Below are 24156 nucleotides of genomic sequence, written 5' to 3' on the forward strand. Positions count from 1 at the left end.
GCATCAGATGAGACGAAGAATGAAATGAAACTGGGGTCAAGGACAGCTTTGAGGTAGGATGAGTCAGTGCTCCTGGAGGGATTGAGTGTGTTCATATGACGGCGCGTGGCACTGAGTGAGGATCTCAGGATGCGGCAAGAACAGCAGTCCAAGGAGCATTGTATGCCCTGGAGATACCTGTAATCCTGGGTGGATTTGAAACATGAGGGATGGAACCTCAGTTGGAATCCACGTAGGGTAAGTCGGAGATGGAGACAGTCACTGAGGAAGGAAATATGGCTGTGAAAACAAGTTTTAGTAAACACCTTTTCAAACACCCGGAGGGAAATGGAAAGCAATGAAGGTGACCAGGGCAAAAGAGACAATCCTGTTGGAGAGAAGAGCAGTACTTCTTCAAGGTAGGCATTCCTGGAAGAGAAGTGGCAGTCAATTAAACACTAAGGTAAAAGCAAAATACTGCTGGAAATCTGAAATAAAAACAAAAATTGCTGGAAAAACTCAGCAGGCCTGACAGCATCTGTGGAGAGAAAGACAGAGTTAACGTTTCGAGTCCGTATGACTCTTTTTCAGCTCTTGTTAATGTTCTTTTCTTGGTGGTGATCTGCATTGATCTTGGAATTCAGTATTTGGTTGGTTGGCAATGGAGCCAATTTGGGAGAGGCTAGCACATTAAGGTTACAGAGAACTCTCCAGGTTTTGCTGCTCAAGTGGGTCAAATCTAGGGTCTGCCTGTTGTCCCTCACTTCCTTCTAGCTGAATTTAATGACTCCGATTGTAGTTGCAGCAGCAGTTACCTGGTGTCATGTATTGTCATATAATTGCCTAACTAGATTGATCAGCTAGGAGTGTAGACTTTCCTGTCTACAAGGAATATTCTTTTCATGGCCGCCTGAAGGAGTTGATAAACCTGTCTTAGCCTGTTGCATTCACAGGTATTCCCTAATTGCAGTCAACCTTCATAAAGTTCCAACTTGGCTTTAGTTGTGATGTGATAAGAGGTTCTTGAAGGCTAATTGGACAGTTTTAGGCATGCAGAAAGACATCAAGAATGGTTTGTTCTATCACTAGGAGTTGTACATTTCAGTTACAGTTTGCAAAGCACAAACCTAGGAGTAGCCTGGAGAATGATGAAGAGCAGAAGACAGCAGATAGCAGGAACAGCTCCGACAAGAGGGAGGAGCTGAAGGGTAATGCACAGGAGGCCATATCCACAGCAGTTCTAACAGAACACTTTTCCTATTTGAGGAGCAATGTCCTCAAGGAAGTTGTCACTGAGCTACATCAACTGCTGCTGCCACAACTCTGAGCTCAAACCAGGACGTGGACAGCACTGCCTGTGGCTGTCAAGGTCACTGTAGCCCTTAAATTTTATGCCATGGGCTTTTTTCAGGCTGCAACAATTGACATTAGCAACATCTCTCAATTCAAAGTGTACCAATGTATCAAGGACCCCACTGAGGCTTCTCTATGCTAGGAGAAACACTGTATTTAGATGATGTCTTTAGCATAGTAATTCACAGAAGTGTTATCAAACAAAATCTGACACCGAACCACATGAAGAGATACTGGGGAGGTGACCAAAAAGAGGTAAGTTTTAAGGAGCATCTTAAAAGAGAATAAAGAGGTGGAGCAGTTTAGGGAAGGAATTGCAGACCTCAGAACCTAAGCAGCTGAGACGCGCTGCCTGTAGCGTTTTCCCTTTGCGCACTCGTTTTTGGCCACAAAATTTATTGTTTTCAACAGTGTCCTTTCTCTTTACTCTCACGATCCAGAGACATTAGGTTATTAATATTTTTCATTAAATGCCTATGAAAGCATCATGGCCTAGAAATCTGAGCACACCCAGTTATGAGCATGCAGGGGCCAGAGGAGACACCAAGGCACCTCTCGCAGAATTGAAGATGAGGCTGTTTCTGGTGTTGTGACAGCCCTCAGGTAAATGAGGAAGGATTGAGTAGAGAGCTTGCAGTGGGCGAAAAGAGCTAACAAAGTGAGCATTGGTCCTAGAGAAAGTGAGTCTGGAGAATTGATAATGGAAAACAAGGAGATGGAAGATGAATTGAACAGGTATTTTGCATCAGTTTTCACTTTAGAGAATACAAGTAACATCCCAGAAGCAGCTATAAACCAGGAAATGGAAGTGGGGAAGGAAGTCAGAAAAATTAGTCACCAGAGAAGTGGTACTGATCAAATTGTTGGAGCTGCAGGCTGACAAGAGCCCGGATCCTAATGGACTTCATCCTGGGGTCTTAAAAGAAGTGTCCAATGAGATAGTTGTGAGATTGGTTATAATTTTCCAAAACTCTCTAGATTCGGGGAAGGTCCCATTAGATTGGAAGGTAGCAAATGCAACTCCATTATTCAAAAAGGGAGGGAGACAGAAAGTGAGAATCTACAGGCTACTTAGCTTAACATTTGTCGGAGGGAAAATGTTAGAAGCTATTGTGCAGGGCACTTGGATAAGCACAAGGTCATCAGGCAGAGCCGACATGGTTTTGTGAAAGGGAAACCCTGTTTAACCAACTTATTGGAGTTCTTTGAGGAAGTAACATGTGCTGTGGATAAAGGGAAACAAGTGGATGTACTGTACTTAGATTTCCAGAAGGCATTTGATAAAGTGCCACATCAAAGGTTATTGCGGAACTACAGACCAATGAGTCTCACGTCAGTGGTGGTGAAACTACTGGAGAAAATTCTGAAGGAGAGAATCTATCTCCACTTGGAGAGGCAAAGTTTGATTAGGGATAGTCAGCATTGCTTTGTCAGAGGGAGCTCATGGCTAACAGATTTGATTGAATTTTTTGAGGAAGTGACCAGGTGTGTAGACGAGGTTAGTGCAGCTGTTGTAGTTTATATGGATTTCAGCAAAGCCTTTGACAAGGTCCTACATGGGAGACTTCTAAAGAAGGCAAATGCACATGGGATACAGGGTAATTTGATAAGGTGGATTCAAAATTGGCTTAGTTGTAGGGGACAGAGGGTGATGACAGAAGGCTGCTTTAGTGTATGGAAGCCAGTGTCCAGTGGCGTACCACAGGGATCTGTGCTGGGTCCTCTATTATTTATCTTTTATATAAATGACATAGATGACTGTGGGAGGTAGGATTAGTAAGTTTGCGGATGACACAAAGATTGGCCGGGTGGTTAACAGTGAGGTTGAGTGTCTTGGGCTACAGGGAGATATAGACAGGATGGTCAAATGGGCAGATAAGTGGCAGATGGAATTTAACCCTGAAAAGTGTGAGGTGATACACTTTGTTAGGAGTAATTTGACAAGGAAGTATTCAATGAACAGCATGACACTGGGAAGTTCTGAGGAACAAAGGGATCTTGGCGTGTGTCCATAGATCTCTGAAGGCGAAGGGGCATTTTAGTGGAGTGGTGAAAAAGGCATATGGGACACTCGCCTTTATCAATTGAGGCATAGATTAGAAAGTAGTGAGGTTATGTTGAAGTTGTATAGAACCTTGGTGAGGCCACAGCTGGAGTACTGTGTGCAGTTCTGGTCGCCACATTATAGGAAGGATGTGACTGGAGGGGGTGCAGAGGAGATTCACCAGGATGTTGCCTGGGATGAAACATTTAAGTTATGAAGAGAGGTTGGATAGACTTGCGTTGTTTTCATTGGAGCAGAGAAAACTGAGGGACGACCTGATTGAGGTGTACGAGATTATGAGGGGCATGGACAGGGTGGATAAGGAGCAGCTGTTCCCCTTAGTTGAAGGGTCAGTCATGAGGGGACATAAGTTCAAGGTGAGGGGCAGGAGGTTTAGGGCGGATGTGAGGAAAAACCTTTTTTACCCAGAGGTTGGTGACAGTCTGGAATGCGCTGCCTGGGAGGGTGGTGGAGGCGGGTTGCCTCACATCCTTTAAGAAGTACCTGGATGAGTACTTGGAACGTCATAACATTCAAGGCAATGGGCCAAGTGCTGGTAAATGGGATTAGGTAGGTAGGTCAGGTGTTTCTCACGTGTCGGTGCAGAATTGATGGGCCGAAGGGCCTCTTCTGCACTATGATTCTGTGAAAATAAAAGCTCATTGTATACAGGGTAACATATTGGCATGGATAGAAGATTGGCTGGCTAACAGGAAGCAGACAGTAGGCATAAATGGTTCTTTTTCAGGTTGACAAGTTGTAATGAGTGGCATGCCACAAGGATCAGTGCCAGGACCTCAACTGTTTACAATTTATATAAATGAGTTGGATGAAGGGATGGTTGCAAAATTAGCTGATGACACAAAGATAGCTAGAAAAGAAAGTTGTGAAGGGGACATAAGGAGGCTACAAAAGGATAGAAATAGGTTATTTGAGTGGGCAAAGATCTGGCAAACGAAGTATAATGTGGGAAAATGTGAAATTGTGCATTTTGGCAGGAAGAATAAAAGAGAAGCATATTATCTAAATCGTGAGGGATTGCAGAGCTCTGAGGTGTAGAGCGATCTGGGTGTCCTAGTGCATGAATCACAAAAGGCTAGGATACAGGTACAGCAAATAATTAGGAAAACTAATAGAATGTTATAATTTATTGCAAGGGGAATTGAATACAAAAGTAGGGAGGTTATGCTTCAATTGTACAGGGCACCAATGAGACCACATTTGGAGTACTGTGTACAGTATTGGTCACCTTATTTAAGGACGGATGTAAATGCGTTGGAAGCAGTTCAGAGAAGATTTACCAGACTAATACCTGGAATGGGTGGGTTGTCTTATGAGGAAAGGTTGGACAGACTAGGCTTGTATCTGCCGGAGTTTAGAAGAGTAAGAGGCGACTTGATTGAAACATACAGATGGGTCTTGACAGGTTTGATGTGGAAAGGATGTTTCCTCTTGTGGAAAAATCTAGAACTATGGGTCACTGATTAAAAATAAGGGTTGCCTGTTTAAAACAGATATGAGCTGAATTTTTTTCACTCAGAGGGTCGTGAGTCTTTGGAACTCTTCCTGAAAAGGTGGTGGAAGCAGAGCCTTTGAATATTTTCCAGGCAGAGATGGATAGACTCTTGGTAATCATGGGGGTGATAGGTTATCTGGGGTAGGTAGGAGGCAGATTGCAGGTTACTATCAGATCAGCCATGATCTTATTAAATGGCGGAGCAGACTCAAGGGGCTGAAAGGCCTACTCCTGCGCCTTATTCGTATGACTTATCCTGGCAGAGTAGACGAGATCATTCACCCTCTTCCTACAGTGTATGGTATTTTGGGTGCGGTGACCAACCGCACTGACCTCTTCTGCAATGGCCTGCCAGGCCGGAGTAGTGAGGCTGGTGTGTTTCCTGGAGCCACCCCTAGGATAAAGCATATCCCTATGCACATGCACTGCTCTTATCAACATCTGGAGGGCGTGGTGGCTGAAGCAGGGTGTAGCAACCACCTTCTAGCCTTCAGCTACCTCCTTCTGGTTGCCAGGTATCTCTAACAGTCTGCTGGAGTGAGTGAGGTGTGCGCTTGGATGGTGTTTAAATATGGCACCCGGTCCTTCGACCCCACCAGGTAACGGCAGGATGGATGAATCAGCTCCTGACTTGCCAAGTAATTCAGCGAGATACCTGTGCATTATTAATGAGCTTAGCTCCCAAGTGCGGAATTGGGCCCAATTATCCCCCACTCTGAGCAGCGGGACACGTGCCACAGAACCTGCCCTCCAACACACTTAGTTTCAAAAATGGAAAATTCTGACCCAAGACTTTTAAACAGTTCCAAGTACACTGAACCCCTAGCTGCACCCCTGCTCAGGACCTGAAGCTAAAACTCCCGCTCAGGAGCTAAACCACAGCCCCTTCTGCCCCTGGCTCAAAAGCTGAAACATGCTCAGGAGAGAGACCATCCCTCCCCAACCCCACTCAGAAGCTGTAGCCAATCCTCCAAACCACACCACCCGCCCCCCTTAAAATGGGATCACACTGGGAAAAAGTTTTGGAAGCACTGTTTTAGGATAATCCAGAGTTAGTTTTAGTAACATGAAAACAGTATAGAGACATTTACAATTTAGCACAAATCAAAACTCAGCACGGTCAAATTTACTATCTTGAGACCACCCTCCTGGTCTGTCTACTGATTGGTGTCTCAATGAATTTAGTAACATGGCTGTTTTCATACCCTCTTGCTAGTGCAAAATCAAGCATGTAGCTATTTGCTTTTGTATTAGTGCAAAAACAGTTTCCTACCGAACATGTGAGCATCACAGTTTTCCAGGTCCTATGCAGGCAGCTGCCTTATTTTTAATCTTGACCCAAATTAACACAAAAGTACAACATCTGAACTAGCCTCGAGCAATCTTAAAAATCATGTTGGTTTACCTTAAAAGCCAAAACTCCATCTTGCTGATTAGTGTCACCTTTTGTTGTGCAAGTATAGCAAGCAGTCAGTGAAATGCTGCAGCATTCGAAAATTGAAAGCGGATCCTGCAAGATGTGCAGAACTCATATTTGAATTAAATTTTCGAGCCATCAAATGTTCCCGATTTCAGCTGCTGCCAGCAGAACATCTACCGTTTTAAAATATGGTGGACAACACGCTGAATTGTGCAAAACGGATTTTACATAGGACCCTTGCAAGTAAAAGAGACTTAATTCTATAAATTTCAGCTGGATTTGAACCCAGGTGAAGTGGTAGAATGGACTCTTGTGCCCTCCCTCATGGCGATTTGCCACTACCTTAACACCTTACCCCAATTAAATCCATGGTGGGAAGGCCTATGGACAGCCTTCTCGCCCTGCTGACAACTGAGGTCCTTAAGTGGAAAATTTGTGCCCAATTAAGGGACTCATCCTGCTGCCGTTGGTATGAACCCAGTGATGGGCGAGGGGCTTGCTGTGTGGCATGAGTAGGTTTACTTGACAGCTCCCGTTGGAGGGGGTGATGGCCTCCTTCAAAGGCACTCAGGACCTGATGGAAGGACCTGTTATCAGGAAGTGAGGGACTTGCTGAGAGCCACACCTCCCCCCCCCCCCCCCTTACTTGCTGCCGACTGCATTACAACCCCCTTCCCGGAACCTCACTCTACAAACCCCATCACTCACCTGTGGTCTGGGTGATCAACCTTGGGTGGGTGTCATTCCGGCAGCACTCACTACTTCCCCTGTGGTGGTGCTGTTGAACAGAGCTTATTGGCTGGCAGCTGTCAGCAGCGGGAGCTCCTCCCCAGCTGTTCTGATCCTAAGGAATGGCCTGCTGGTGGCCTCTCAAGTGCCTGATTGGCACATGTTACCAGCAGACCTTCCCAGAAAGCAGTGAGGTGGGGCTTTTGCCAGCTTTTCAGTTAGCACCTGAGACCCCCATTGCCAGCACAAGATTCCATCTGTCGTGTGCACCATTCTCATCTTGATAAGGTGTTTTTTAAGCCATTGATGCTCAGTTAGTCCTATTTTTCCCTTGCAGGTGTTAACGCACAGTATAGTATGTCTGTAAAAGTTGACGGAGCCTATGAAGAGGAGCAGATCACCACTCTCAAACCCCTGTCAAATCCTGTGTGGAATGAAGACTTTTTCTTTCACATAGACAAGAGTTTGGATCCAACACTGAAGATTGACTTGATTCAAACCAGCACAGAACTGCAGGTGAGAAACCATATACCAATCACTTACTTTAAATCATTGTTTAGGCCAAGTTGCAGTTGAGTTTTCATGCAATGCACAGTGAACAGAGGGGGCAGTTGAATATTGCTGTTGTGCTAATTTATGCACCAATTGGACATGTTTCTGAAATCCCCCAATTGGCCTTATGTAATTGCTCTGCCTTCAAAAACTCTAAAAAGTTCCAAAATTACGGAAGTTGTTAACCAATTCTTAAAAGCTCATCAATCAATTAAATGTTAAAACTTTATCAAAAGGTAAAAATATAACTGAATCACAATCACCAATAAGTTGCATTCAAAGTGGCTGCTGCTTCTTCTTGACCGGTTAGAACTGTTTTGAATGTCATCAAAAATGTGACTTTCAATCTCCTGCCACAATCAAAATGGAAATTTGTGACCTCTTCTTACTGTGCCGAGATTCCCATTCTCCCAAAATCTCCTGTCAAAATGGCCAATCACCTTGTCTGTTTTTAATTCATTCTCAGGATATGGGGTCATTAGCATTTATTGACCATCCTTAGTTGCAGAAAAGATGAGCTGCCTGCTTGAAGCATTGTAGTTTTTTTTATTCATTCATGGGATGTTCATGGGATTCTAGGCCAGCACTTATTGACCATCCCTAACTGCCCTTGAGAAGGTGGTGGTGAGGTGCCTTTTTCAACTGTTGCAGTCCATGTTTTGCAGGAACACCCACAATGCTGTTAGGGAGTTCCAGGATTTTGACCCAGCGACAGTGAAAGAACAGTAATATAGTTCGAGTCAGGATGGTGTATGACTTGGAGGGGAACTTGCAGGTGGTGTTCCCATGCATCTGCTGCCCTTGTCCTCCTAGGTGGTAGAGGTTGTACGTTTGGAAGGTGCTGTTTAAGGAACCTTGATGACTCCTGGGAGAGAGGCAGAGAGCGAACCTGGTTGGAGAATGCACAGGAGACAACGAGGATATAAAGACAGCATGGGGCTCGGGGCCTACATTTACCCGGGAGAGAGGCAGAGAGTGCGCCTGACTGGAGAATGCACAGGAGATAGCAGGGATACAAAGAGAGTGCAGGGCTTGGGGCCTACATTTACCCGGGAAAGAGGCAGAGAATGAAACTGGTTGGAGAACACAGAGAAGACAGCGGGGATATAAAGAGAGCATGGGGCCCGGGGCCTACATTTACCCGGGAAAGAGGCAGGGAATGAAACTGGTTGGAGAACACACAGAAGACAGCTATTTCTGCTTCAGCTCTAGAACACTGGGTTTGAAGGGAAAAAAAATGAAGAATGACATCACAGGAAAACTAAGTTTATTGGCTGATGAGCAAGTGCTCTTATGGAGTGTCTTTAAATAGCGGTAAATTAGAAAAGAGTATTATTTTTAAAGAAGTAGCACCTTGTTTTTAAGTAAGAAACACTTGGAATAGAGGAGTAAAATTAAATCAGGGCCAGTAAAATAAAATAGTATAAGTAAATCAAAGTACATTAAAGTTATCATAAGATATGGCAGGGCAGCTTGGTCGTGTGTTATGTGTGTCCTCTAATCTATGGGAAATCATGGACACTGCTGGTGTCCTAGCTGATCACGTGCAGTAAGTGCTGCCAGCTGCAGAAACTTAAGCTCTGGGTTTTGGAGCTCGAGTGTTAGCTGGAGTTACTGTGGCGCATCCACGAAGCTGAGAGCTATGTGGATAGCACGTTCAGAAAGGTGGTCACATCACAGGCTAGGAGCATGCAGGCAGAAAGGGAATGGGTGACCGCCAGGCAGTCTGAGAGAACCAGGCAGGTCGTGCAGGAGTGCCCTAAGATCCTGGTTGCAAATCGGTTTTCCGTTTTGGATACTGGTGAGGGCATTGGTTCCTCAGAGGAGTGCAGTCAGAGCAGGTCAGCTGTACGGGAGGGGAGGAAGAAGAGTGGAAGAGCAAAAGGTAGGGGATTCATTAGTTAGAGGAACAGACAGGTGTTTCTGCTGCCATAGATGTGACTCCAGGATGGTATGTTGCCTCCCCGATGCCAGAGTCAAGGATGTCACCGAGAGGCTGCAGGACATTCTTGTGGGGGAGGGTGATCAGCCAGAGGTCGTGGTCCACATTGGTACCAGTGACAGTTAGGAAGGGGGATGTGGTCCTGCAATCAGAATTTAGGGAGCTAGGTCGAAAATTAGCAAGCAGGACCTCAAATGTAGTAATCTCTGGATTATTCCCAGTGCCACGTGCAAGTGAGTACACAAATAGAAGGATAAGGCAGATGAATGCTTCACTGGAAAGATGATGCAGGAGGGAGGGTTTTAGGTTCCTGGGAAACTGGAACTGGCTCTGGGGAAGATGGCCTCTGTACAAGCTTGATGGGTTGCACCTGAGCAGGCTGGGACTGAGTTCCTTGTGGGGCGTTTTGCTAGTGCTGTTGTGGTGGGGCTTTAAACGAACTAGGCAGGGGTGTGGGAACCAGGAGGGAGTATTGGAGAGGAGTACCAGGGTGCACAAATTACTGGGAGAGACAGATAGCACTAGTATAGAGAATAGTGAGCTAATAGGTGGAGTCGGAGTGAAGGAGAAAATCATGAAGTCTAAATCAGGGTTACTGTGCATAAATGTGAACGCATGGAGTATAGTAAATAAGATTCGGGAGTTACGGGGCAGATTGCCATGTGGAAATATGATGCTGTGGTGATAACAGAGACCTGGCTCAAGGAAGAGCAGGACTAGCTGTTAAATATTCCTGGATACAAGGTGTTCAGAAAAGATAGGAAAAGAAGAAAAGAAGGAGGGGTGGTGGTATTGTTTAAGGAGAGTATTGCAGTGCTGGAGAAAGAAGATGTCCCAGAGGGTTCAAGGACAGAATCAATTTGGCTAGAGCTAAGGAACAAAGAGGGTGCAATCACATTGCTTGATGTAGTCTATAGACAGCCAACTATTGGGAAGGATGTAGAGGAACAAATCTGCAGGGAAATTACAGAGAGATGCAAACATTATAGAGTAGTTATGATAGGGGACTTCAAGTATCTGAATGTAGAATCTAGAGTGGTAGTGTAAAGGGCGGAGAGGGGCAAGAGTTCCTAGATTATGTTCAGGAGAATTTTCTGCAGCAGTATGTGTCCAGTCCAACAAGAAAGGATGCACTGATGCACTGTTCGACCTGGTTCTTGGAAATGAGGTGGGCCAAGTAGATCAAGTGTCAGTGGGAGAACATTTAGGAGAAAGTGATCATTGTATCGTAAAGTTTAGGATGACGGTAGAAAAGGACAATGTGCAATCCAGAATAAGAATAATTAACTGGGGGAGAGCTGACTTTAATGGGGCAAGAATGGAGCTGGGCTGGATAGACTGGAACCAAAGGCTGGTGGGAAAAACTAGCTGAACAAAGGGCTACCTTCAAAGAAGAAATGGTTCAGATACAGTCAAGGTATTTTCCAGCAAAAGGGAAAGGTAGGGCAAACAAATCCAGAGCTTCATAGTTGAAAAAGGAGATTCAAATTAAGACAAGAAAAAGTGTGCTTATGATAGGTGTCAGGTAGAAAATACAACTGAGAACCAAGAGAAATACAGAAGGTTCAGACGGGAAGTGAAAAAGCAAATAAGGGAAGCAAAGAGGGATCATGAGGAAAGACTGGCAGTCAACATAAAGGGGAATCCCAAAGTCTTCTTTCGGCACATAAATAGCAAGAGGATAGTAAAAGGAGTACGACTGATTAGGGACTGAAGAGGGGATTTACACATGGAGGCAGGGGGCATGGCTGAGATGTTAAATGAATACTCTGTATCTGTCTTTACCAAGGAAGCAGATGCTATTGAGGCCACAGTAACAGACGAGGAAACTCTGTCGCCAGAAGGGTTCTAAATTGATAAGGACGAAGTGTTAGATAAACTGTCGGTACTTAAGGTTGACAAGGATGAGATGCATCCAAGGATATTGAAGGAAATAAGAGTGGAAATTACAGGGGCATTGGCTGTAATCTTTCATTCTTCCCTAGACTCAGGGGAGGTGCCAGAAGACTGGAGAATTGCAAATATTACACCCTTGTTCAAAAATTTTGTAAGGATAAGCCCAGCAATTACAGATAAGTCAGTCTAAGTTCAGAGGTGGGGAATCTTCCAGACAAAATTATTTGGGATAGAATTAATAGTCACATGGAAACATGTGGGTTGATTAGGAAGAGCCAGCATGGATTTCTAAAGGGGAAATTATGTTTAACTGACTTGCTGGAGTTTTTTGAAGAGATAACAAAGAGGGTTGATGAGGGTAATGCTGTTGATATGGTGCACATGGACTTTCAAAAGGCATTCAATACAGTGCCATGTAAAAGACTTGTGAGAAAAATTATAGCTCATGGAATAAAAGGAACAGTAGCAACGTGGATAATTGGCTGAGTAATAGGAAACAGTGGGTAATGGCCAATAGATAATTTTTGGGCTGGAGGAAGGTTTGTAGTGGAGTTCCCCAGGGGTTGGTCTTGGGACCCTTGCTTTTCCTGTTTTATTAATGATCTAGATTTTGGTGTGCAAGGGACAATTTCTAAGTTTGCGGCTGATACAAAACTTGGAAGCATTGTAAACTGTGAGGAGGACAGTGTAGAACTTTAAAAGGACATAGACAAGTTGGTGGAGTGGGCAGATAGGTGGCAGATGAAGTTCAATGTGGAAAAGTGTGAGGTAATTCATTTTGGTAGGAAGAACGTGGAGAGACAATACAAAATAAGGGGTACAATTCTTAAGGCTGTGCAGGAACAGAGAGACCTCGTGTGTAAATGTACATAGATCATTGAAGGTGGCAAGACAGGTAGAGAGAGCAGTTAATAAAACATACAGTATCAAAGGCTTTATTAATAAGGGCATAGAGTACAAGAGCAACAAGGTTATGCTGAGCTTATATAAGACACTAGTTAGACCTCAGCTGGAGTTTGTGTACAGTTCTGGGCACCACACCAAAGGAAGGATGTGATCGCATTGGAGAGAGGGCAGAAGAGGTTTACAAGAATGGATACAGGGATGAGAAACTTCAGTTATGAAGATAGATTGGAGACTGGGACTGTTCTCCTTGGAGGGGAGAAGGCTAATAGGAGATTTGATAGAGGTGTTCAAAATCATGAGGGGGCTAGATAGAGTAGATAGGGAGAAACTGTTCCCGCTCGTCAAGGGATCGAGAATGAGAGGGTGCAGATTGAAAATGATTTGCAAAAGAAGCAAATGTGATGTGAGAAAAAACTTTTTCACACAGTGAGTGGTTCGAGTCTGGAATGAACTGCCTGGAAGTGTGGCAGAGCTAGGTTCAGTCAATGCATTCAAGAGGGCATTAGATGATTATTTGAATAGAAATAATGTGCAAGGGTACTGGGACAAAGCAGGGGAATGGCCCTAAGTCATGATACTCATTTGGAGAGCACGTGCAGACATGATGGGCCGAATGACCTCCTCCTGCACTGTAACAATTCTGTCATTCTGTGAGTTCCTGCAGTACATCTTGTAGATGGTACACATTGTTGCCACTGTGCGTTGGTGGTGGAGGAAATAAATGTTAATGATGATGGATGGGGTACCAATCAAGCTGGCTACTTTATCTTGGATGGTGTCAAGTGTTTTGACTGTTGTTAGAGCTGCACTCATCCAGGCAAGCATAGAGTACTCTATCACACTCCTGAGTTGTGCATTATAGATGGTGGGTAGGCTTTGGGGAGTCAGGAGGTGAGTTACTTTGTGCAGAATTCCCGGCTTCTGACTTGCTCTTGTGGCCACAGTGTTTATATGGCTGGTCCAGTTCAGTTTCTGGTCAATGGTAACCCCCAGGATGTTGATAGTGGGAGGATTCACTGATGGTAATACCATTCAATTCAAGGGGAGATGGTTAGATTTTCACTTGTTGGATATGGTCATTGCCTGGCACTTGTGTGGCATGAATGTTACTTGCCAAGTGTGTCAGCCCAAGCCTGAATATTGTCCAGGTCTTATTGCATATGGTCATAGACAACTTCAGCATCTGAGGAGTTGTAAGCATTGTGCAATCATCCGTGAATATGCCCACTTCTGACCTTATGATGGATGAAGCATTGATGGAGCAGTTGAAGATGATTGGGCCTCCAACACTACTCTGAGGAATTCATGCAGCAATGTCTTGAGACTGAGATGGTTGACCTCCAACAGCCACAACCGTCTTCCTTTGTGCTGGGTATGACTCCAACCATGATAAAGGCATTCTCATAGTGCTCTTAGGTAGGGAGTCCCAGGAGGTGATCCATGTCCTGGTCAGGATGAGTTTGCTTGCACATGAACAGGAGAGTGAGCACATCCTGAGTGGGGCACAGCCAGAGTGGGTATTCGGAATTTGGTGCAAAGCGGGAATTCGGTGCATAGGGAACGAGGTGCCCTTTGCATTTTTTCCTTGGTATCCAACTTCTTAAACCTTCAGAGCGTGCTGCAGCAGTATAGGCTACAAGGGAAAGGAATCATGGTAAGTAGTGGGTAAGGTATTTACTACTTTAATCACTTATAGTTTAAGGTCTTTTTGTGGTTTACAGTTTGTATACTCTGCAGTAACAAGGATCAGAAAAGAAGGGCCCTAGGTAATTGATCCAAAAGGTGTAATTTAAAGGGATAAGTCATGGCAGGAGCGCTCAAAGCAGTGGTGTGCTCCATATGGGAAGCCGGGAACATTTCCAGTGCCCGGGACCAGCATGTGTGCAGGAAGTGTGCCCAGCTGCAGCTCCTGGAATTTCGGGTTTCTGAGCTGGAACGGTGGCTGGGGACACTGTGGAGCATCTGCGAGTCTGAGAGCATCGTGGATAGCACGTTTAGAGAGGTGGTCACACCGCAGATGAAAAGACTTGAGGAAGGAAGGGAATGGGTGACCACCAGGCATCGAAGAGAAACAGTCAGGTAGTTGAGGAGTCCTCTGGAGTCCCGCTCACAAATTGGTATTCCGTTTTGGAGGCTGATGAGGACACTGGTTTCTCCAGGGAGTGCAGACAGAGCCAAGCTTCTGGCACCATAAGCAGCATGTCTGTACAGGAGGGGAGGAAGGGAGGAAGAGCAATAGTAACAGGGGATTCTTTGGTCAGGGGAAGAGATAGGCGCTACTGTGGCCGTCAATGTGACTCCGGGATGGTACGTTGCCTCCCTGGTGCCAGGGTCTGGGATGTCACTGAACGGTTGCAGGGCATCGTGAAGGGGGAGGGTGATAAGGCAGAGGTCATGGTACATGTTGGTACCAATGACATAGTTAGAAAGAGGGATGAGGTCTTGCACCAAGAATTCAGGATGTTAGGCAGTAGACTAAAAAACAAGACCTCTTGGGTTGTAATCTTTGGATTACTCCCAATGCCACATGCTAGTGAGCTCAGAAATAGAATAGCACAGATGAATACATGACTTAAGAGTTGGTGCAGGAAGGAGGGTTTTAGATTCCTGGATCACTGGGACCGTTTCTGGGGAAGGTGGGACCTGTACCAGCGGGACGGTCTACATCTGAACCAGAGTGGGACTAACATCCTTGCGGGCCTGTTTGCTAGTGCTGTTGGGAGGAGTTTAAACTAATTTGGCAGGGGGAGGGGACACAGAATGTTAGCAGAATAGGGACACACCATAATTCGGTAAAACAATCAAATCAGAGGGAGTACTGCTGCAATAAGCTTCAAGGGAGTAAGGCAAGGCTGGATGGCCTCTACTTTAATGCCAGGAGTATAAGAGATAAAACAGATGAGTTGAGGGTGAGGATTGACATGTGGAATTGTGATATAGTAGCCATCACTGAGACATGGTTGAGGGAAGGGCAGGATTGGCAGCTTAACATACCGGGATTTAGGATCTTCAGGCGAGACAGGGGAGGGGGTAAAAGAGGAGGAGGCGTTGCATTATTAGTTAAGGAGTCCGTTACTGCAGTAAGGAGAGATGATATCTTGGAGGGGGCATCAAATGAAGCTTTGTGGGTAGAGCTTAGGAATAAAAAAGGTGCAACCACATTATTAGGTGATTATTATAGACCCCCAGATAGTCAGCGGGAAATTGAGGAGCAAATATGTGCACAATTTGCAGAGGTGTATAAAAACAATAACAATAGGGTAATTATATTAGGTGATTTCAACTTTCCCAACATTAATTGGGATAGACATAGTATTAAGGGCTTGGATGGAGTGGATTTCTTGAAATGTTACAGGAGAACTTTTAGGTCAATATGTAGAGGGTCCAACATAGGAACAGTGCATTGCTGGACCTAATTCTGGGGAATGAAGCCAGACAGGTGGCTGAGGTGGTGGTGGGGGAGCATTTTAGTGATAGCGACCACAACATGGTACAATTTAAGCTTGTTATGGACAAAGAAATCGACAAGTTGCAAAAAATGTTTTGGATTGGGGGAGAGTGGATTTTAGTAAAATAAGGCAGGATCTGGCCAAGGTAGACTGGGAACAGTTACTTGTGGGGAAATCTACAGAGGAACAGTGAGGGGTGTTCAAAAAGGAAATGGGGAGGGTACAGGCACAACATGTTCCCTCTAGGGTGATAGGAAGGAGTAACAAGCCCAGAGAACCAAGGATGACCAGAAATATTCAGGTTACGATGAGAAGGAAAAGAGAGGCTTTTAGCAGGTACAAGGGAAGCAAATCAGCAGAGGTATTAGTGGAATACAGACAGTGCAGGATGGAGCTTAAGAAAGCAATTAGGAGAGCAAGGAGGGGATATGAGAAAGCTCTGGCTGGTAAAAGTAGGGAAAATCCCAAGATATTCTATAAGTATATCAATGAGAAGAGGATAACCAGGGAAAGAGCAGGGCCCATAAGGGACCAAGGGGCTAATCTATTGGTAGAGCCAGAGGACATCGCTAGAGTGTTGAATGAATATTTCACGTCTGTCTTCACCCAAGAGAATGAGGATGAAGGTATCGAACTTGGGGAGAGAGACTGCGAGTGACAGGTATTGGAGGTGTTGGTAGGCTTAAAGGTGGACAAATCTCCAGCTCCAGATGATTTGTGTCCCAGACTGCTGAGGGAGGCAAGGGAGGAGATCGCAGGGGCTCTGACCCAATTTTTTAATTCCTCTCTGGCCACAGGGGAGGTGCCAGAGGACTGGAGAACAGCTAATGTGGTTCTGCTATTTAAGAAGGGTTGTAGAGATAAGCCAGGGAACTACAGGCCAGTGAGTCTCACGTCAGTGGTAGGGAAACTATTGGAGAAAGTTCTGAAGGCGAGTATCTATCTCCTCTTAGAGTGGCAAGGTTTGATCAGGGATAGTCAGCATGGCCTTGTCAAAGGGAGGTCATGCCTAACAAATTTGATTGAATTTTTTGAGGAGGTGACCAGGTGTGTAGATGAGGGTAGTGTAGTTGATGTAGTTAATATGGATTTCAGAAAAGCCTTTGACAAGGTCCCACATGGGAGAGTTATAAAGAAGGCAGAGGCACATGGGATACAGGGTAATTTGATAAGGTGGATTCAAAATTGGTTTAGTTGTAGAAGGCAGAGGATGATGACAGAAGGATGCTTTAGTGTCTGGAAGCCCATGTTCAGTGGCGAACCACAGGGATCTGTGCTGGGTCCCCTATTATTTGTCATTTATATAAACGACATAGATGACGATGTGGGGGATAGGATTAGTAAGTTTGCAAATGACACAAAGATTGGCCGGGTGGTTAACAGTGAGGTTGAATGTCTTGGGCTACAGGAAGATATAGACAGGATGGTCAAATGGGCAGATAAGTGGCAGATGGAATTTAACCCTGGAAAGCGTGAGGTGACACACTTTGGAAGGAGTAATTTGACCAGGAAGTATTCAATGAACGGCATGGCACTAGGAAGTTCTGAGGAACAAAGGGACCTTGGTGGTGTGTCCATAGATCTCTGAAGGCGGAGGGGCATGTTAGTGGAGTGGTGAAAAAAGCATATGGGACACTTGCCTTTATCAATCGAGGCATAGATTACAAAGGTAGGGAGATCATGTTGAAGTTATATTGAACCTTGGTGAGGCCAATCACGCTGTTGGGGGCATATTGGAGAGACTGTCCTGGGGCTGAAACCACGCTGTTGGGGGCATATTGGAGAGACTGTCCTGGGGCTGAAATCACGCTATTGGGGGCATATTGGAGAGACTGTCCTGGGGCTGAAACCACATTGTTGGGGGCATATTGGAGAGACTGTCCTGGGGCTGAAATCACGCTGTTGGGGGCATATTGGAGAGACTGTCCTGGGGCTGAAATCACGCTGTTGGGGGTATATTGGAGAGAGTGTCCTGGGGCTGAAACCACACTGTTAGGGGCATATTTAAAACACTGTCCCAAGACTGAACGGGCCAATTTAGAGGGCCCTGCATGGCATGCATGTCTTGAGCGAGAGAAGACCTCTCTGCGCAATAATGGTCGTGCACAGTCTGGTGTGCAGGGTGTGGTCAGTCACCTTAGGAATTTGGTCCTGGGGGTTCGAGTCATGGTATTGTGAGGCAGAGGGATAGTAGTGTTCAAGGGAGGCATCTGGATCCTGTAAGTCAGAAGCTGAAAAGTCATGCGGGGTATTGGATGGTCTCATGGAGGGGTCCTGAAAAGTAAGGGTGCATGTGGCCTCGAGAAGGGGAGGGGTCAGGTCAATAAAGGGCATGGGGACACCAACTTTCAGGGGAGTGAACAGGAATATCCACATGGACAGTGATGGGGTGAAGGGTAACAGGGAGAGGCTAGATAGTAATAAGAGGAAGGGGAATTAGGTGGTGTGTATGGAGGAAGGTAGGATGAACTTGGTGGTGATGGGGGAAGTTGGAAGCTGGTCCCCAGGCGAAGCCCCATTTTCAATCTCACCTTACAATGATGCAGTTTGAAAAACAAGCTCGAAAGAAACGACCGTGGTGGGGTCTCTGGGTGTGTGGGAGGAGGTCAGTGCAGCAATTTTTGGCCGATTGAAGAGGCACCTTATAAATGACCTGCTGAAACCATGGGAGAGCATGGCTAAGCTGAGTGCTGGACTCGAGGATCAATTGCACAATGAACATGAAGAGTCATGCGGACTTGAAACGTCAACTGTGCTCCTCTCCACTGGATGCTGCCAGACCTGCTGAGCATTTCCAGGTATTTTTGTTTTTGTTTTTGCACAATGAACAAGCTTGTCTCCTTTACTAATGGTGCGCATTCTGGTGAGAACCCATTAAGTTTAGGAGCTGCGGTGCATATCACCTTAATTGGCATCTGAGAATGGATGTAGGGTCAAAAAATCAAGGGCACATCTGCTGCACAGAGGCAGCATGGATCCTACTAGCCTCCATGTTCCCAGTACACTGGTCATGGCATTCAAGGCACCATGCTTACAGTCATGACATAAGTGCAAAGATTGGATGTCGATAGTTATTGTCAAGGCCACTGGAGGACAACCAACAGAATGCTGACTGTGGTTCCTAGGACTTGGGTCTTTTGACCCTAATTAAGACCCTCATTGCAAATGCGCAGTCATATCTGAGGGAAAGCTCAGCCACCTGTCGTCATCCTCTTGGATGATATCATCTTGCAAGGGGTGGCCTTGATATGCAATGTGCAGACTGAGGGCAAGTCAAGGGCTAGAAACTGCATTCCTGCCCTGTTCATGGAGGGAAACCATTCAATGGGAGCTACCACTGATTGCTCATTTGTATCCGTTCTATAGGTACAAGGAGGAGTGGAGAATGCACAGCCTTCTTGATAACTTAAAATGAGGAGAAGAAGGGCCCGTTGCTGATTGGCACAGCTCAGGAACGATCATTGCCCTGAGGAACAAGAGCCAAGAAGTCCCAGATGCTAAAGAAGAGGGGTCAAATCCACAAATCCATTTGGCACAACCAAGGGTCTACAGAGGACACAGCTTATACATAGAGATGAATGAAAGATAGTGCTGTAGGGGCCTTCATTTGTCTAGGGATGTGATAGCTCATATTTTCCACATTCTTCATGAGGAACTCACACCGCATGGACTTGGAGAGCTTCCAATGCCTGTTGCTTTGAAGGTTACCACTGCACTGAACATTTTTGCCTGCGGATCCTTCCAGGGCTCCACTGGTGACCTTCGCGGAATCTCCAAATTGGCAACACACAAATGCATAAGGGAGGTGACAGGTGCCCTTTTCAGTAAAGCTCACCATTATATGCAGGTCCACATGGATGAAGCAAGCCAGGCTGCTGGAGCTGTAGGACTTGCTGTGATCTTTGGCAGCCTACACTTGCAAGAAGCCTTCAACTACACACATGTGGCCTTGAGAGCTCCCTGGCAGCAGCCTGTGAGATTCATTAATAAAAAAGGATTTCATCCTCTGAACATTGAGCTAATTTGTGATCACAAAAAGTAGATCGTGCACGTTTCTGCTGGGTTCCCAGGGAGCTCACACGACTTGTACATTTTGAGTCACCCCTAGGTGACAGTGATATTTGAGGAAGCTTGGTGCTTAGAGAGTTGGCTCCTCTATGATAAAGGGTATCCCCAGAAGACAAGGCTAATGATGCCCGTTTGACAGCCACAGAGCACATCTGAGGAGAGATACAATGTCGCTGCACATTTAGCCGCAAGGTCCTTAATAGAACAGACTATTGGCCTCTTAAAGATGCATTTCTGATTTTTGGGCTGGTCAAGCGGGGCTCAACGATGTTTATTGCAGAGATTGTCCTGCATTATTGTTGCTTGCTGTGATCTGTATAACGTAGCGCTGGAAAGGGAGGATGTCTTGCCACAGGGAGACATGAAGGAGCTAGATGCCTGCTCAGACGAGAACTTGGAAGGGAATGAATTTGAAGAGGGTGTGAATTCAGACGAGCCACATGAAGGTGCCGTTACACAGGCACGATGCGGCATTCATGCCAGTGACAACCTCATAACTACAAGATTTCAAGAGGAATAAGGTGAAGACAAGTTTTCACAATCAAAGCTCCCTCCAGGTTTCAATGCAGGGGACACAACAAAACCTTCATTGTCATCTTCAACATATCAGGAAAGGTCATCAATTTCAGTGATCATGGAGGCAGCATATGTCACCTTCAACACTAACAATGGGGTCATCCTTGGAAGGCACAGAAGCCTGAGGAACATTTGGTCACTGTGGAATGTGCTTAGCACTCCACTAGCGCATCTCCTTAAGCAATTACACATAGTACAGTCCTTTCAACCATGGCGTTAACAAGTCAGAGGCCATGGCATCCTTTATGCAGCTGAAACACCATTGCACACATGGATGCACTCATACCAGTATGACATCAGCTTAGCAAAATGATGCTAACAGGAAAAACATTTGTTAATGGTATGCACTTGACCGTCTCAAGAGGGAGCTACATCTGGAGAGCACCATCTCTCCAAATGCCAGCTCTCATGCATGAATAATGCAGAGGCCCCATCTTGATTCTGAACCCCAAGATGCCATCGGATATCAGAATGCAGTAACCTGTTGCTCAACAGCATGCACCCAAAGCTGCTTGTTATGTTAGTATTGTCCTCACAGAGAGTGGTTCAGCAGGACCATCGTTTGATTATTGACAAATACTCATTATCCTGCATTCGTTGGAAGCCTGCCAAATCTATGTCCTGCATTGCCTTGGTATTTAGGAGAGATGTGGCCCAGTCAGTACTGACACTGTAGTCAATGACAGCTTCTTCCCTTCATAGATCCTGCTGAGCATTCAGGAGGTGTGTGAAAGCATCGTTTTTGTAGCATTACAGTTCTCGACATTGTCAGTTGTACAAAGGCTAATCCCTTCTATCTACCCTAAGTCAATGAGTGCACAGTCATATCAATTTGCGTAATGTGACTTTACAGAAGGATTCCATTAAGCACGCCAGGCAGCCGTTCAGGAACAAAGTAAGATCCTCACAGGTAAGTAGATGGCTTCATCAGGATGAGCACACACCTCTAACAGACATTTCCAATGTCACTGAGTGGAATTAACTTCCAGCATTCAGCGTCTTGGATGGGGAGAGTGGGAACTAAGAAAGGAATGACATTCAGCCTTAAATGTGGAGGAGAAAACAGGCTGCAGGGAGGTATGAAAATGATAGTGCTCAACGATAAATACTACTTTCCCCTAAAACTCACAATTATAAAATAAATGGCATTGCAAAGTGCACTTAGGAGAAAAGACTCTAACGCTGGTTGTGACAAATTCTTGTAACATCCTCAAACTAAATACGTCATTGCAACAGCATCAGGATAATATCGATGATAGCATGAGGCCAAATAATGTCTACCTGAGATGCAAGGGTAACATTTATTTTGTCCAGCAATTGTTTTCACACAGGAAGAGCCTTTGTTCATGTGAAAGGTGTGGAACTAAAGACGATTCTTTGTAATGAGATTGAATGAGACTTTATGGAACTGAGGGACTAGGTGGGGGGGTGCGCAGTGGGCTGGCCTAATTTTGTATCCTTGAATTAATGCAGGCCCTTGCATCACATCAATTAGCCATTCAATACCTGAGACTTGGAGAGGGATAAATGCGGAATATTTTTACAATTGTGCAGGTTATATATAGTGAATGAACACCCATGCTTCCATTGTGCATTAAAAGTTTCTTAATCTTTCTAACCCCACTGTTACATCTGGGTACGAACCTGACATTCGCAGCAGAGGTGGAGGCAGCCTGCTGACTGCTATGCCCTGTTTTCTGAGATGACTCAGGCGGGCATCCTCTGGCGGCCCAAGGCCTAGAAGGCCCTGGCCTGTTAAAGGTCTCCTGCTGTGAGACAGGTGCAACCTCCTGCACCTGACCTGCTGGAGTTGATGGGGTCACAGGAAGAGGGGATTTGGAGTGGCAGGACACCCTTGGAGTGTCCTGAGCGGATGCCCCTGCAGTGTCTGACTGGCACTCCTCCTCCCTTTGGGTGACTGAGATTCCTTCCCTAACCCCTTGTGGAGAAGGGGCATCTGGAAGGAGGTTGAGGTGCCCTGTTCCTCGTCTCGCCTAGCCACTTCTGGAACATGACTATGATGTGCAGGTCCGAGCGCAAATCCGGCAGAAACTGCTGGACCTGGGTCTCCAAGGCAGCCACCACCCTTCCCATAGCGACTGCAATGAGCTTGCGTGCCGGAGCTACAACATCTGAGAAAACGTGGATGGAATCCTCCATTATTCATTCCAGTCTGGTAACAGTCTCTGACAACTCTGCCTGATGTCCCCCTGCCTGTCTTTGCATCACCAACATTTTTTTCAGGGCCGATTGCAGAGGGTCATCAATGGACTCAGACTCAGCAGGGGCCAGTGACCTCCTCTCAGGCCAGCATGGTCAGGTGGGAGGACCCCCTGCTCCTATCCCTCAGAAAGAGGACCTCCTTCCTGCCTTTCCTGGATGGCCTGGAGGAGATCGCCAGGGAGGCCTTTCTGAACTCTGGTGCTGAGGGTTTTTAAAGCACAACTTACACATTTGGCCCACAGTGAGTGAAAGTCTGTACGAGTGCTGTTTAGATATGGTGCTAGGACCTTCAACCCCATGAGGTAATGGTGGAGCGGAAGAATCCCTGCCCACTCTGCCAAGAGTTTCAACAAACTCCCCGTTGATACGTAATTAACAAGCTGAAAAACGGAAAGTCGGGCAGAAAAATCCGACCCGCTGCTCAGCGGGAATCATGCTGACTTTCCCACCCACCACTACACTTAGTCTCCAGAATGAAAAGTTCGGCCCCATGTTATATTTATATAGAGGCTTGGTTAGACGATCACTTAGAGTGCCATGCACAGTTCTCATCTCCACATTACAAAAAGAATATGGAAACAGTGGAGAAAATGCAGAACTAAGAGGGTACATCAGGAAAGCTGAACAGGCTTGGAGCTCTTCTTTGGAAAGGAGAGAGTCAATAAAAGGATGGGCCATTTAACGACCAAAAATGAGCTTTCTTGTGGACTCAGAGCATGGCAAAGTACCAAATGAGTAATAGAGGTAGAGAGTACAAAAGCAAGGAAGTTACACCCAAACCTTTTGAACGATACCGTCCGTGACAGGTTGGTCTGTGGCCTTCGTGGTGAAGCAACCCAGAAACCCCTCCCTACAGGGGCTGACCTCACTTTGCAGAAAGCCACAGAGATGGCAGTTTCCATGGAGCTGGCTGCAAAAGAAACACAGCAGCTGAGTGCATCAACTTGAGTGCATAACGCGATAGCTGAATGCGCACACAAAATAGCAAGCAGCCGAGAATGTTACCATTGTGGAAAGCATGGTCACCGTCCAGCTGAATGTTGGTGCAGAGACCTTGAACGCTTTCAGTGTGGCAAGGAGGGTCATGTTGAGCGTGCCTGTAAAAACAAAAAAGTAGCAGGGAATCAGAAAAGCAAACCAGAGGAAAAGAAATCTACCGCCTGGCGTAACAAGAAGAAAATTCTGCATATCATGCAGGAGGACCAGAGTGACGCTGAGTCCGAAGAAGAAGTTCTCCTCCAAATCTTGTCAATGGGTGTGGTTTACTTGGACTTTCAGAAGGCTTTCGACAAAGTCCCACATAAGAGATTAGCCTGTAAAATTAAAACGCATGGGATTGGGGATAGTGTATTGAGATGGATAGAAAACTGGTTGGCAGACAGGAAACAAAGAGTAGGAATAAATGGGTCCTTTTCCGAATGGCAGGCAGCGGCTCAAGGGGTACCGCAGGGAGCCCAGCTGTTCACAATATATATAAATGATTTAGATGAGGGAACTAAATGT

General features: G+C 45.8%; 1 protein-coding gene across 1 annotated transcript in view; it reads left to right on the forward strand.

Annotated features, from left to right (window-relative positions):
* LOC121292311 (cytosolic phospholipase A2 zeta-like) overlaps positions 1-24156 on the forward strand; it is a 128664-nt gene that overhangs the window by 35358 nt on the left and 69150 nt on the right. The window contains exons 7-8 of the mRNA XM_041214162.1: positions 1085-1187; positions 7379-7557. Of these exons, the coding sequence (XP_041070096.1) occupies positions 1085-1187; positions 7379-7557 (282 nt within the window). The remainder of the gene's footprint in view (positions 1-1084; positions 1188-7378; positions 7558-24156) is intronic.

Source organism: Carcharodon carcharias, chromosome 20 (genome assembly GCF_017639515.1).
Source record: "Carcharodon carcharias isolate sCarCar2 chromosome 20, sCarCar2.pri, whole genome shotgun sequence".
In the NCBI taxonomy this organism is placed as follows: domain Eukaryota; kingdom Metazoa; phylum Chordata; class Chondrichthyes; order Lamniformes; family Lamnidae; genus Carcharodon; species Carcharodon carcharias.